The sequence below is a fragment of the Ictidomys tridecemlineatus genome, chromosome 8 (assembly GCF_052094955.1).
Source record: "Ictidomys tridecemlineatus isolate mIctTri1 chromosome 8, mIctTri1.hap1, whole genome shotgun sequence".
Classification (NCBI taxonomy): domain Eukaryota; kingdom Metazoa; phylum Chordata; class Mammalia; order Rodentia; family Sciuridae; genus Ictidomys; species Ictidomys tridecemlineatus.
Genome location: NC_135484.1, coordinates 53964400 through 53977215, shown reverse-complemented (window position 1 = coordinate 53977215; position 12816 = coordinate 53964400). Strand labels below are relative to the sequence as shown.

Sequence of the window (12816 nt, the reverse complement as noted above, 5' to 3'; positions counted from 1 at the left end):
CTGGGTTAAATACCAGAGGGTAAGAAGAAAAGAGCAGTCTCTTCATTTACCAAACACATTTTACTGTGTGCATGCTTGGGAAGGTTAAGGATTCTGGGTAAGGGATGATTTTCTTTCTTTTCTTTTCTTTTTTTAGCACTAGGGATTGAACCCAGGGATGCTTTAACCACTGTTTAATTTTACCACTGTTCCCAGCACTGTTTAATTTTTTTATTTTGAGACAGGGTCTTGCTAAGTTGTTTAGGGCCTCACTAAGTTGCTAAAGATAGCTTTGAACTTGTAATCTTGCCTCCCGAGCTGCTGGAATTATAGGCTGGAATTACACGATGTCCAGCTAAGGGATGATTTTTCAATGCAAAGTATTAAGAGAATTTTTTTTTTTTGTATGGGGGCAAAAATGGAGGGGCTCACCTTTAGGAAAATGCCTCCTAGGAGGCCAGCAGGGATTTCCAAAACCCAGTCAGGCAATGAAGAAGCCCCTCAAAATGAAATGTGTCAGTGTCTTCATCCACAAAATGCTGCTGGTCAACCTCTTGAATCCTTAGTGCATGGCTACTGAGTTACATCCCCTCTGAAATCTGCCGATTACCAAGTGCCAGCTCTGGAAAACCATGAATATCTTTGTACAGCCATTCTCAAACTGTAGTGGGCTTTGGAATCATAGATTCCTAAGGCCCATCTGACTTTCTGATTGTGGGATGGGGCCTTAGAATTTGGGTTTCTAAACATCCAAGGAGATGCTGATGCTGCTGGTCTGGAGACTGAACTTAGAAAAATAAGTTTGAGAGAACAGTTTGCCTCCAACTTGCCAACTTAGCCATTCCCAGCTTCTCTTACAAGATTTAATATCCTGCTGCTTGTTTCCCATGATCCTCTCAAAACCTGCTTCCTGGCAGAGAAAAACTTCTTCATGTTCTACCATAAATCATTGATAGAAACTATGTGTCAATAGTTCCTGGAATGTTCAATTTATCAGTATTATATTTTGCTAGACCTAAAACCCAAAAAGGGAGAAAAAAATCTAATCATGAACATTTTAGTTAGCCTTATGGGAGAAATGCAGTAGATGGTACATTTTATTTAGAGGCTAAAGATGAAAATGCCTTATCTCTGTCTCTTCTGTACATAAGGAGACTCCTTGCTTGCCTCTAGGTAGCAGACTGGACCTGGTAGTTTCTAGGACTTTTCATCCAGGACCTATGATGCAGCCTTTTTTAGAGGGGAGAGAGAGGCCCTTCCAAAGACCTGAAGCCATCCCTTGAGAGGGGCATTAAATTCTGCTGAAGCATAAGGCCAGCTGGCCTAATGAACTAAGACCACATGCACTAAGAAGCACTTCATATAACATAAGACACAAAGCTCTCATTAAAGAAGGACCAAAAGACTGACTTGAAAAGGAAGAAAAGGTTAAGGTGACAGATATCCAGAGGATGAGTGTGGCAGAGGAAAGAAAGTACAGATAAGGAATAAAGTACAGGTGGCAAGAAGCAGCCGGGATTAACTAGGAAGCCTCAACGAGAAAGACAACAGGAGAGCACAAATCACCTCCAGGCAGACCAGATTGGAGAGGGAGGAGGCTGGTGAGTAAAATTTACATTTTTTTTTTTTTTTGTAGTACTGGGGATGGGATGGAATCCAGGGGTTCTCTACAACTGAGTACATCCCCAGCCCTCTTTAGTTTTTTTGTTTTTTTTTTAATTTTGAGACAGGATCTTACTAAGTTGCCCAGGTTGGCCTTGAACTTATGATCTTCCTGCCTCAGCCCCCTAAATCACTGGGATTATAGACATGTACAACTGTGTCCGGCTAACTGGTTTTCAAGAGGACAATGGGAATGTACAAGAGGACCAGGTGCAATCCACAGACCATAACATCAGTTTTCCTATAGGAGAGGGCATGAGACTGGAAGGCAGTATTATGTTTGATAATAAAAATTTAGAAAAAGTATTGTTTATGTTAGGTGTGATGAACTGTTCCAATTTGCCTGTGACTGTGCTACATTCCAGGAAGCCTCTCAGTCTCAGGCAAACTAGGACCATTGGTAACCCCAGTTGTGTAAGGAATAGGGGTGTGTGTGTGTGTGTGTGTGTGTGTGTGTGTATGTGTGCGCGCACCCACATGTATACACATACACATATATATGTGTTTACCATTGTTCTTCATGAATTCTTATGAAAATGGCTACAAAAGTATGATGAGACTTAACAAATGCTATTCTTTTATTGCGGGGGGTGTACTAGAGATTGAACCCAGGGGCATTTAACCCCTGGGTTACATCCCCCTCCCTTTTTTTATTTTTTACTTAGAGACAGGGTCTTGCTGAGTTGCTTAGGGTCTCCATAATTTGCTGAGGCTGGCTCAGCCTCCTGAGCTGCTGGGATTACAGGCATATGCCATGGTGCCCAGCCTATTCTTGGTATTCTTGACTCAGTCTTGCACCATTCATGTGACTGAAGAGAGAGTGAAGTGGTCTTATAAAGCAGCACTATTTACATTGTACCTAATTACAAGATCACAGGATATCCTTATGCAACCAAGCATTGAATGACTGAAACTGCTCAGATCAGGGAAATGGAAATTTCATCATCTACTGGAGAAACGAGGTGGAACACAGAAACCAGGACTGGGAATCCTGTGCAGGACTAAACCAGGAAAAAAGAAGCAGGAAGTAGAACCCTTTCTACACGCCCCAACATGAGAGATTGCTGAGCCAGATCACCACCTTCTTTTCTCTTTTTCACATGCTCCAGGCACAACTATAGAGAGACCAGGGTGGCACAAAAGAGGAGCCCTATCTACCATCCCTGGACAAGCTCCACTAGCCCCGAAGTCTGGGATTTTCCAAGGGTAATGGCAGAAGGGAGAATGGGGAAAAAGAAGCACCAACTGAGACAGGATGCCCTGTGAGAGCTTCAGGCTGTCATACAAGTGCCTCTGTGTAACAGTGTCACACAAACCCTCGGCAATCTGTGTGATGTACAACACCGGCTCCTTCCAGAGTAAGAGCCAGGCCACAGCAACTTGAATGCCAGGGTATCACAGGAAGAGAGGGTTAAACATCAGCAGGGATAAATAACACCATGGAGGATTTTAAACTTACCTTTATCACATGTTCTCCAAAGGAAAATTTGGAAAATATTCTAGTAAAAAAAAAAAAAAGTCCATCTGGTAAAATGATTGAAATCATTTAGAGAAAAAAAATCTAGTTTCATAGGGCTAGGGCTGTGGCTCAGAGGTAGAGTGCTTGCCTATCATGAGTGAGGCACTGGGTTTGATCCTCAGCACCACATAAAAATAACATGAAGATATTGTGTCTACCTATAACTAAAAAATAAATATTTTTTAAAAATCTAGTTTCATTAAAAATAACTTTCATTTTGTTCCCAAAACAATGCACAGATAAATAATTCAGGCTAAATTTTGCTTGTTGTCAACATCCCCCATGTCCCAAATATCCTTTACCCTTTTTTTCTCCTGCAGATATTGATACCATGCAAATTCTTGAAGAGGAACCATTATAGGATCTTCAAATTTGGATGGATAATTCATCTTCAGACTCTAGGTTTCAAAATACAATAATTAGTTTAAAGTGAGTTCTCTTTTAAAGTCAAAATCATTTCCCCAAATATTTATGGAGTCTCCAGGAAGTTTTATGCAGCCCATACCTAGGCCACAGTCTGACTGAGATGCGCTGTTCTGCTCTCTTTCCACACTAGGACACGAGCTTATTTGTCTCTGACTTCTAGAATATAAGCTCCTGAGGGCAAGAACTATGTCTGTAAGCCCATCTACTATCGAATCTGGCTCATGGTATGTCAATCACTCTTGACAACTGAATAAACAAATGAGTTTATGCCAATAGTTTTATGATCTGCTTCTTTCAGGACTAATTTTTCCTTAAATTAAACTCTTGCTAAATCTCAGTGGTTCTATAGTTTACTTGAAGGAAAATAAGTAAATATTACTGCTGTAATTCATTGATGTAAGGAGATCACAAGGATACTATGGTTATATACCTTAGGAAAAAGAGAAGTAAATACTAAATAAATCTAGGTGTAGAATTTAGGTATAATATTGAGTATTTTTTGGTTGAACATACAATTTTTTGTATGAATCACAGAAAAAATTTATTTATTTATTTGGATGGAATTGGAGATCATCCTCAGAACCTTATATACATTAGGCTATAGAAAATTCTTACAGGTATTGACACCAAATGGTACAGACCAATGGTACAGAACAGAGGACACAGAGACTAACCCACAAAATTATAATTACCTTATATTAGACAAAGGTGCCAAAAACATACATTGGAGAAAAGATATCCTCTTCAACAAATGGTGCTGGGAAAACTAGAAATCCATATGCAACAAAATGAAATTAAACCTCTATCTCTCACCATGCACAAAACTCAAAATGGATCAAGGATTTAGGAATAAAACTAGAAGAAAAAGTAGGCCCTAATCTCCATCATGTGGGATTAGGCCCCAACTTCCTTAATAAGATTCCTTTGGCACAAGAATTAAAATCAAGAATCAATAAATGGGATGGACTCAAACTAAAAACCTTCTTCTCAGCAAAAGAAACAATCTATGAGGTGAATAGAGAGCCTATATCTTGGGAGCAAATTTTTACCCCTCACACTTCAGATAGAGCACTAATCTTTAGGGTATAAAAAGAACTCAAAAAGTAAAACACCAAAGAAACAAATAACCAGATCAATAAATGGGTCAAGGAACTGAACAGACACTTCTCAGATGATGATATACAATCAATCAACAAATATATGAAAAAAATGTTCATCGTCGCTAGCATTAGAGAAATGCAAATCAAACCACTCCAAAGGCTGAGATTGTGGCTTAGTGGTGGAGCACTTGCCTAGCATGTGTGGGGCATTGGGTTCGATCCTCAGCACCACATTAAAAAAAAATAAACAAAAGAAGTATTGTGTCCATCTATAATTAATAAAAATATTTTTTTTTAAAAACACTCTAAGATTTCATTTCACTCCAGTCAGAATGGCAGGTATTATGAAGACAAACAACAATAAGTGTTGGTGAGGATGTAGGGGAAAAAGGTACACTCATACATTGCTGGTGGGACTTCAAACTGGTGCAGCCAATATGGAAAGCAGTATGGAGATTCCTTGGAAATCTGGGAATGGAACCACCATTTGACCAGCTATCCCTTTTCCTCTGTCTATACCCAAAGGACTTAAAAACAACATACTACAGGGACACAGCCACATCAATGTTTATACCAGCACAATTTACAATAGCTAAACAGTGGAACCAACCTAGATGCCCTTCAATAGATGAATGTATAAAAAAAATGTGGCATATATATACACAATGGAATATTACTCAGCAATAAAAGAGAACAAAATCATGGCATTTGCAGGTAAATGGATGGAGTTGGAGAAGCTAATGCTAAGTGAAGTTAGCCAATCCCAAATAATCAAATGCGGAATGTTTTTCTTTGATATAAGAAGGCTGATTCACAGTGGGATGGGGAGCGGGAGCATGGGAGGAATAGATGAACTCTAGATAGGGCAGAGGGGTTAGAGGGGAAGGGAGGGGGCATGGGGTAATTAATTATGGTGGAATGTGATGATCATTATTATCTAAAGTACATGTATGAAGACATGAGTTGGTGTGAATATACTTTGTATATAACTAGAAATGTGAAAAATTATGCTCCATATGTGTAATAAAAATTGTAATGCATTCTGCTGTCATATATAAATTTAAAAAAAGAAAACTCTTACAGGTTAGCAATTCTGTCATAAAAAGATGGGGGAGGGCTGGGGCTGTAGCTCAATGGCAGAGTGCTTGCCTAGCATGCTTGAGGCACTGGTTTCGATCCTCAGCACCACATAAAAATAAACAAATAAAATAAAGGCATTCTGTCCATCTACAACTACAAAAAAAGAAAATTAAAAAAACTTTTAATTAGATCAGAGACCCTCTACTTAATAGAGGAAAAAGTAGGCCCAAATGTTCATCACGATGGATTAGGCCTTGACTTCCTTAACAAGACTTCTAAAGCACAAGAAATAAAATCAAGATATATAAGTGGAATGGATTCAAACTAAAAAGCTTCTTCTCAGCAAAAGAAAAAATCAATGAGGTGAAGAGAGAGACTACATTTTGAGAGCAAAATTTTGCCACATGCATTAATCTCCAGGATATATAAAGAACTCAAAAAACACCAAAAAAAGCAAAGAATTCAATCAATAAACGGGCTAAGGAGCTGAACAGACACTTCTCAGATGATGATATATATTTGATCAACAAATATATGAAAAAAGGTTCAACATCTCTAGTAATTATAGAAATGCAAATCTAAGCTGAGATTTCATCTCTAGTCAGAATGGTAGTTATCAAGAATACAAACAACAATAAGTGTTGGCGAGGATGTGGGGGGGAAAGGCACACTCATGCATTGCTGGTGGGACTGCAAATTGGTACAACCAATCTGGAAAGCAGTATGGAGATTACTTGGAAAACTTGGAATGGAACCACCTTTTTACCCAGCTATCCCACTCCTCAGTCTCTTCCCAAAGGTCTTACAATCAGCATACTATAGTAATGCAGCCACATCAATATTTATAGCAGCTGAATTCACAATAGCTAAACTGAAACCAACCTAGATGCCCTTCAATAGATGAATGGATAAAGAAACTGTGGTATATATACACAATGGAATATTATTCAGCATTAAAAGAAAAGAAAATTATGGCATTTGCAGGTAAACGGATGGAGTTGGAGAATATCACGGTAAGTGAAAGAAGCTAATGTATAAAACCAAAGGCCAAATGTTCTCTCTGATAAGTGGATGCTGATCCATAATGAGCAGGGGGGCTAGGGAGCATAGGAAAAATGGAGGAAATATGATTGGGCAAAGTGGGAGTGAGGCAGGGGTATGGAGGCAGGAAAGATGGTGGAATGAGATGGACATCATTACCCTAGGTACGTGTATGACTGCACATATGGACAACGCTACATCCTGTACAACCAGAGAAATGAAAAGTTGTGCTGCAGCTGTGTACAATGAGTCAAAATGCATTCTGCTGTCATATATACCTAGTTAAAATAAACAAATGAATAATTTAAAAAAGTTTTGTTCTTGATATTAGTTTCACTGTATCCCCCTAAAGCAAGAGAAAGCAGTGGAAGCAACAACAATTAGGTCCCACTTTCCCAGCAGGTCTGAGAAGTGGTTGGGCCAACTGGGAAAAAGTAACAGCTGCTGGAGTAGGCACCTTGTCAAGTGAGGCTGGTGCTTAGAGACCCTGTTGTGGACTGAAAGGGCACTAGTTTGGCACACTTCATCCGGGGTGAGTATTCCAAGGGCAAGAAATCTAGGACATAAGTGCGTCCTACTTTGGGACTCACGAGAGCAGAAGAGGAAAACAGTGGTAGGGCCATTTCCTTCTTAGACTACTGTATCCAACAAAAACAACAATGTCTGGTGGCTCAGTTCCACTTTCTGTGCTCTATTTGATGAACTCCTACGGGATGACTGCTGTTTCTAACTGAGCAACTAACTGGAGTAACCAGCAAACCCAGTAGTATTCAAATTAAGCATATCATACTTTTCTTTATAATTTAGTATTTGGTCTGGAATCAACTACGTCCAAATTAAAATATATATACTTATCCTTACCCCTTATGAATCTTAATCTTTTACAGCAAATCAGGGATCTGAGATTGCTCATAAATGATCATGCCAGGAATATAATCACATAACCTCTATTAAGACAGTACTAACTGAATTTACACTGATATGTTTTCATATTTGATAATGTTACAGTAGGCAAAAGCTTAAGAAAGGGGAAATTACATTATTAACACATCAAAGATATTGTTTTCTTGACTTAGCAGGGGTTGGTCCACTGCCTATTTTGTAAGGCTTGAAAGCCAAGATTAATTTTTAGATTTGAAAATGATTGAAAAAATCAAAAGATAAGTCATATTTCATGTCATGTGAAAATTTAGTGTTCATAATAAAGCTTTAATGCGGGCTGGGGATGTGGCTCAAGCGGTAGCGCTCTTGCCTGGCATGCGTTTGGCCCGGGTTCCATCCTCAGCACCACATACAAACGAAGATGTTGTGTCCGCCAAGAACTAAAAAATAAATATGAAAAAAAAAAGCTTTATTGGAACACCACCATTCATTTACATATCTGTGGCTACTTTTATAATATCAGGACAAAGTTGAATACTTGTGGCTGAGACCCTATGGCCCACTTATATTTACTACCAGGCATAGAAAACATGGGCCTTCAGAAAAGGAGCTAAGAAAAACAAGAATGTTCTTATTAAATAAAATTTTGGACATAAAATGATACTGGCCCCATCAGCCCATAATTTCCACTTCTTCTGATCAATCTGTATCATATTCATAGATGTCCCAACACCTGTTTTCTTCACTTAAACTTTCCTTATTTTGCAAGTTATTAAGACATGTTTGTGGGGTCTAGTGAGGCTTTGAAGAGAAACTTGGCTTGGACAGTACTTTTGGAACAAACCCCAGAGACCAGTAGACTATTACATTTCAACATTTCATACATTGGCAATATGAGTGACATGGCCAAATTCTTCAGTTTCTTTCAGTGGTTTCTTTTTATGCCATTTTGCATATTTACAAAGAAATTTTGGGATTGTTCAAACACTTGGGGCCATTTGTTAAGAAATCCGTTAGGCATTTAATTCTGCCGGAATGTAGTGATTGTTATAGCAATTAAAAAAAAAAAAATCTTACCAAATGAATAGTTTTCGAAAATCACTTGGGGAAGGAGTTTGTAAAAATCCACGAGTTAGAGTAACACTTTAAACTTTTTTTTCATGAGTAAATCTGTAATTCAATTTTTAAAATTAATGTGGAATAAAATGTGTAAACATGTAGGAGTAGTAATTACTATTTTTCCCAGGAAGGTTCTGAATACTTCCTTTACTGGGATCTCCCTTTACATGTCGCCCTACTCCAAGCCAAATGCCCGCCCCTGACCCGAATGTGTCCTTTCTGCGCTCCAGGGGTGGGGGTGGTCCCAGCCAGCCCGTCCTTCCTCCAGTAGAACATCCACCCGCCTGCACCAGACATCGAGGCGCGTAATCCACGCCGCGAGGCCGGGAAGCCTGGAGGGTCGCCGCATTGGGGGTTTTTCTGCGGTTACCTCAGCAGTAGACTTCGCAACCTGAAAGCTGGAGCTTTTGAAGATCCCCACCACTTTCACCTGCAGCGGCCGCTCGGGCGGCGACTTAGAGCTGCATGGGGCGGGAGTGGGCCGCAACCTCTGCAAGCGGTCCATGGCGGAGCTAGTAGACTAACCCCGAGCCAAAAAAAAAACACAACACACGCGTTGCCACGGCAACCGCGCGGCCCCGCCCCCGACGCCTGCAGTGGGCGGGGCAGGGTGGAGCCAAGGGCCGGCAGCGTGGGCGGGGCCTCTCAACTTGCAGCCTGTTGCTGGTGAGCCAGGCCCCGGGCCGGGAAGGGGGCCAACCGAGGAATTTGTGGGCTGCGGCTGCCGGGAACCAGCCTCCGGGCAAAGGATCACGGAGCCGCCCGCCCGGGAGCCCTCTCGGGTACCCCAGGGGCCTCGAGCGCATCCTTCTCCAGCCCGCGCACGCCGGGTTTCTCAGATCTCTTTTCCGGGTTAGCGCGCAGCCTAATCTAGGCCAGCGGGCGGGTGGTGCTGGTAACACGGGAATCAGCCCGAGGCCGGACCTGCGTGGGTGTGGGGACTGCGGGGTCCCGACGGGCCACCTGTCCGCATCGCCCGGGGAGAAGGCACCACTCGCCTGCTCTTGTTCTCGCCCCCGCCAGGACCGTCTCGGGGAAGCAAACTGACTCCTGACTCCCGCCCCGGAACATCCCCGCCATGAAGCCCAACTTCTCTCTGCGCCTGAGGGTCTTCAACCTCAACTGCTGGTGAGTTCGCCGGCCGAGTGCTGCCTGGGGGCCTCCTTCCCATTCGCACCCGCACAGCCAGAGGGAGGAGGGAGTCCTTCCTCACAGCTGGATCACGACCCCATCCTGCCTCCGGGATCTCGGGTGGAGGGGAAACTCGAACCGACAGGGCGCCGTATCGGCCCCAACTCCAGTGGTACTAGCAGTCACCTTCCCTGGCCCGCCTTTCTCTTCCCTTCCTTAGGGGTCTTCCCTACGTGAGCAAGCACCGTTCTGACCGCATGAAGCGTCTGGGAGACTTTCTGAATATGGAGAGCTTCGACTTGGCTCTACTGGAAGAGGTGGGGTTGTGCATCTCTGATGTGGATCCCAGGCTGGGAGGAGCTCTGGGAAGGGGTACTGGAGGAGACACCCACCCCTTGGGGGAAAGGCCAGGCAGGCATGCTCATCCTTCCCTCAGGTGTGGAGTGAGCAGGACTTCCAGTGCCTGAAAGAGAAACTGTCTTTCACTTATCCAGCTGCACACTACTTCAGGAGGTGAGAAACCTGCAGGCCTGAACCTGTTCTCAGATCAGAGGGTTCTTGACCCTGCCAACCCTTCCCTTTCCCTGCACCTGCCTACCTCCTTCTCTGGGTAAAGGAGCAGGAGAGGGTGAACTGGGAACATCCTATCTTTTCAGCCCATCTCCGCCTATTATCGGGCAGCCCCCTCATCCTCCTGCAGAGGCTGTTGTCCTGAGCTTTGTTCTGAGACTGGTCCCAGCAGTAGAGAGAGAGGAGCTCATCAGAGCTGGGAAATAAGGAGAGAGAAGAGGGCTGGGTGTTTCCCACCTTTTCTGGTTATTAAGCAGGGCTTGGCTTACAGCGGAATCATTGGCAGTGGCCTCTGTGTCTTCTCCAAACACCCAATCCAGGAAATCATCCAGCATGTCTACACCCTCAATGGCTACCCCTACATGGTAAGCCTCCCTCCTCACCCCCACTAACACAAGGTAGAGAAGGCAGACTTCCTGGAGCTACAGAGGCTGGGCAGATGGAAGATGGCAGTGCTATGAGTTCCTGTCTCCTCCTGCTTGCAGATCCATCATGGTGATTGGTTCTGTGGGAAGGCTGTAGGACTCCTGGTGTTCCATCTAAGTGGACTTGTGCTCAATGCCTATGTGACCCACGTAAGTGAAGCTACCAGTGCTTAGGGCTTGGACAGGCATTCTAATCCTGGGACTGAGGTGGGATTTCTCTGCTATGTATCTGAGGAGGAGCTATCGGGTAAGGGTTTCCTAAGGTAGCAATAGGGCAAGACTTGCCCATTGTGTACCAGATCCTTAACTAGTGACAGACACAAGCTTGATTTACACAGGCTCCTGGGACCCTTAATCTTACTGCTATAATCTCATCTATCTCACTCAGCTCCATGCCGAGTACAGCCGACAGAAGGACATCTACCTAGCACATCGTGTGGCCCAAGCTTGGGAACTGGCCCAGTTCATCCAGTGTGTGAGCCTAGGCTTGACAGGGGAAGTGGGTTGGGACCCAGGGTTTGAGGTGTGGCTAGGATTAGGGCAATGGGGGTGAGGGAAGAATTCCTTCCTCACTGACCTGGCTCACCAGCCACACATCCAAGAAGGCAGACGTGGTTCTTTTGTGTGGGGACCTCAACATGCACCCAAAAGATCTGGGCTGCTGCCTGCTGAGGGAGTGGACAGGACTGCATGATGCCTACCTTGAGACCCAGGACTTTAAGGTGAGAAACTACCTAGCTGTTTTCTCACCTATACTCCCAGTTTCTCTTTCTGCCCCATATCCTACCATGAACCAGCTACTCCCTAGGGCTTTGAAGAAGGCTATACCATGGTACCTGAGAACCATTACGTCAGCCAGAAGGATCTGGAGCCATTTCCATGTGGCATCCGCATTGACTACGTGCTTTACAAGGTCAGGCTCTCTCCACAGCATGCCTTCACTTACTGTGTCTATTACTGTCACCAGCCTATTCTGATCCTTCGTTCAGCTGGTCTAGTCTTAGATTACTGATGGCTAGAGAATGGGATACTAGAAGCTGGTTCTCTGAGAGGAGGCCCTCCAACATAAGATTCTCTTTGACCCTTACTTTTCCTAGGCGGTTTCTGGATTCTGCATCTCCTGTAAGAGTCTCAAATCCACTGCAGGCCATGGCCCCTACAATGGCACCCCCCTCTCTGATCATGAGGCCCTCATGGCTACTCTCTGTGTGAGACATAGTCCCCTCCAGCAAAATCCCAGCTTTACCTATGGTGAGTCACCCTACTCTTTCCCTTGGCTCTTCACTATCTCAAGGCAGCCCCTCCACTCTGACCTTTTCTCACTCCACTGCCCTGCTTTGTTCTAGGACCAGCAGGGAGGTTGCCGTTGATCAGTGTGCTGAGGGAGGCCTGGACAGAGCTGGGGCTGGGTATAGCCCAGGCTCGTTGGTGGGCTGCCTTCGCTGGCAATGTGATTGGTGTGGGGCTGCTTCTCCTGGTGTTGCTTTGTTTCCTTGTAGCAGAAGAAAGGGCCAGGGAAGTGGCCATACTGCTTTGGACGCCCAATGTAGGACTGGTGCTGGGGGCAGGTGCAGTCTACCTCTTCCACACGCAGGAGGCCAGAGGCTTGTGTAGGGTCCAGACTGAGCTCCAGCATGTGCTTGGAAGGGAAAGGGAAGCCCAGGACCTGAGCTCAGAGCCTCAGTTAGCTCTGCTCCTGGGGCAAGAGAGGGGACAGAACTGAGAATTAATAAAGCTTGACATTTTAGTGGCTCTGCCTTTTTCCTTGTAGTGGCATTGATGAGAACCTAGGATCAGTTTGATTGTCACAATGTAGACGTTAGGGCTCTGACACATCTTCCCTGCCTGCACACCTCCCCTGCTCCCATCAGCATGTATCCAA

The 12816-nt window shown here is 44.0% G+C and overlaps 2 protein-coding genes across 12 annotated transcripts in view; one reads left to right on the top strand and one right to left on the bottom strand.

Annotated features, from left to right (window-relative positions):
* Nucleotides 1-9313, bottom strand: part of Ppil6 (peptidylprolyl isomerase like 6) — a 35516-nt gene extending 26203 nt beyond the window's left edge. For 3 of the 5 annotated variants that reach the window (XM_040283196.2, XM_040283199.2, XM_040283197.2), the window contains exons 1-2: nucleotides 9179-9313; nucleotides 3463-3558 (exon numbers count right to left, since the gene is read on the bottom strand). In XM_040283196.2, coding sequence (XP_040139130.1) covers nucleotides 3463-3558; nucleotides 9179-9313 — 231 coding nt within the window. Of the gene's footprint in view, nucleotides 1-411; nucleotides 3559-9178 lie in introns of those variants that run through there. The other 2 variants (XM_040283198.2, XM_078019515.1) reach the window with 2 other exon arrangements.
* Nucleotides 9314-9333: 20 nt separating this feature from the next.
* On the top strand, nucleotides 9334-12681 carry Smpd2 (sphingomyelin phosphodiesterase 2). Of its 7 annotated transcripts, none has more exons than XM_005330157.5 (11): nucleotides 9334-9474; nucleotides 9832-9936; nucleotides 10160-10256; nucleotides 10376-10452; nucleotides 10781-10874; nucleotides 10995-11084; nucleotides 11323-11405; nucleotides 11524-11656; nucleotides 11743-11847; nucleotides 12032-12185; nucleotides 12281-12681. In XM_005330157.5, the coding sequence occupies exons 2-11, from the start codon at nucleotides 9887-9889 to the stop codon at nucleotides 12655-12657; spliced, it is 1260 nt and encodes a 419-aa protein (XP_005330214.1). In that variant the 5' UTR covers nucleotides 9334-9474; nucleotides 9832-9886; the 3' UTR covers nucleotides 12658-12681. The 7 variants fall into 7 exon arrangements, with proteins under 7 accessions (XP_005330214.1, XP_077875639.1, XP_013216161.1 ...); XM_078019513.1 differs by lacking the exon at nucleotides 9334-9474 and adding an exon at nucleotides 9488-9590; XM_013360707.4 differs by lacking the exon at nucleotides 9334-9474 and adding an exon at nucleotides 9501-9660.
* The last annotated feature ends 135 nt before the right edge of the window (nucleotides 12682-12816 follow it).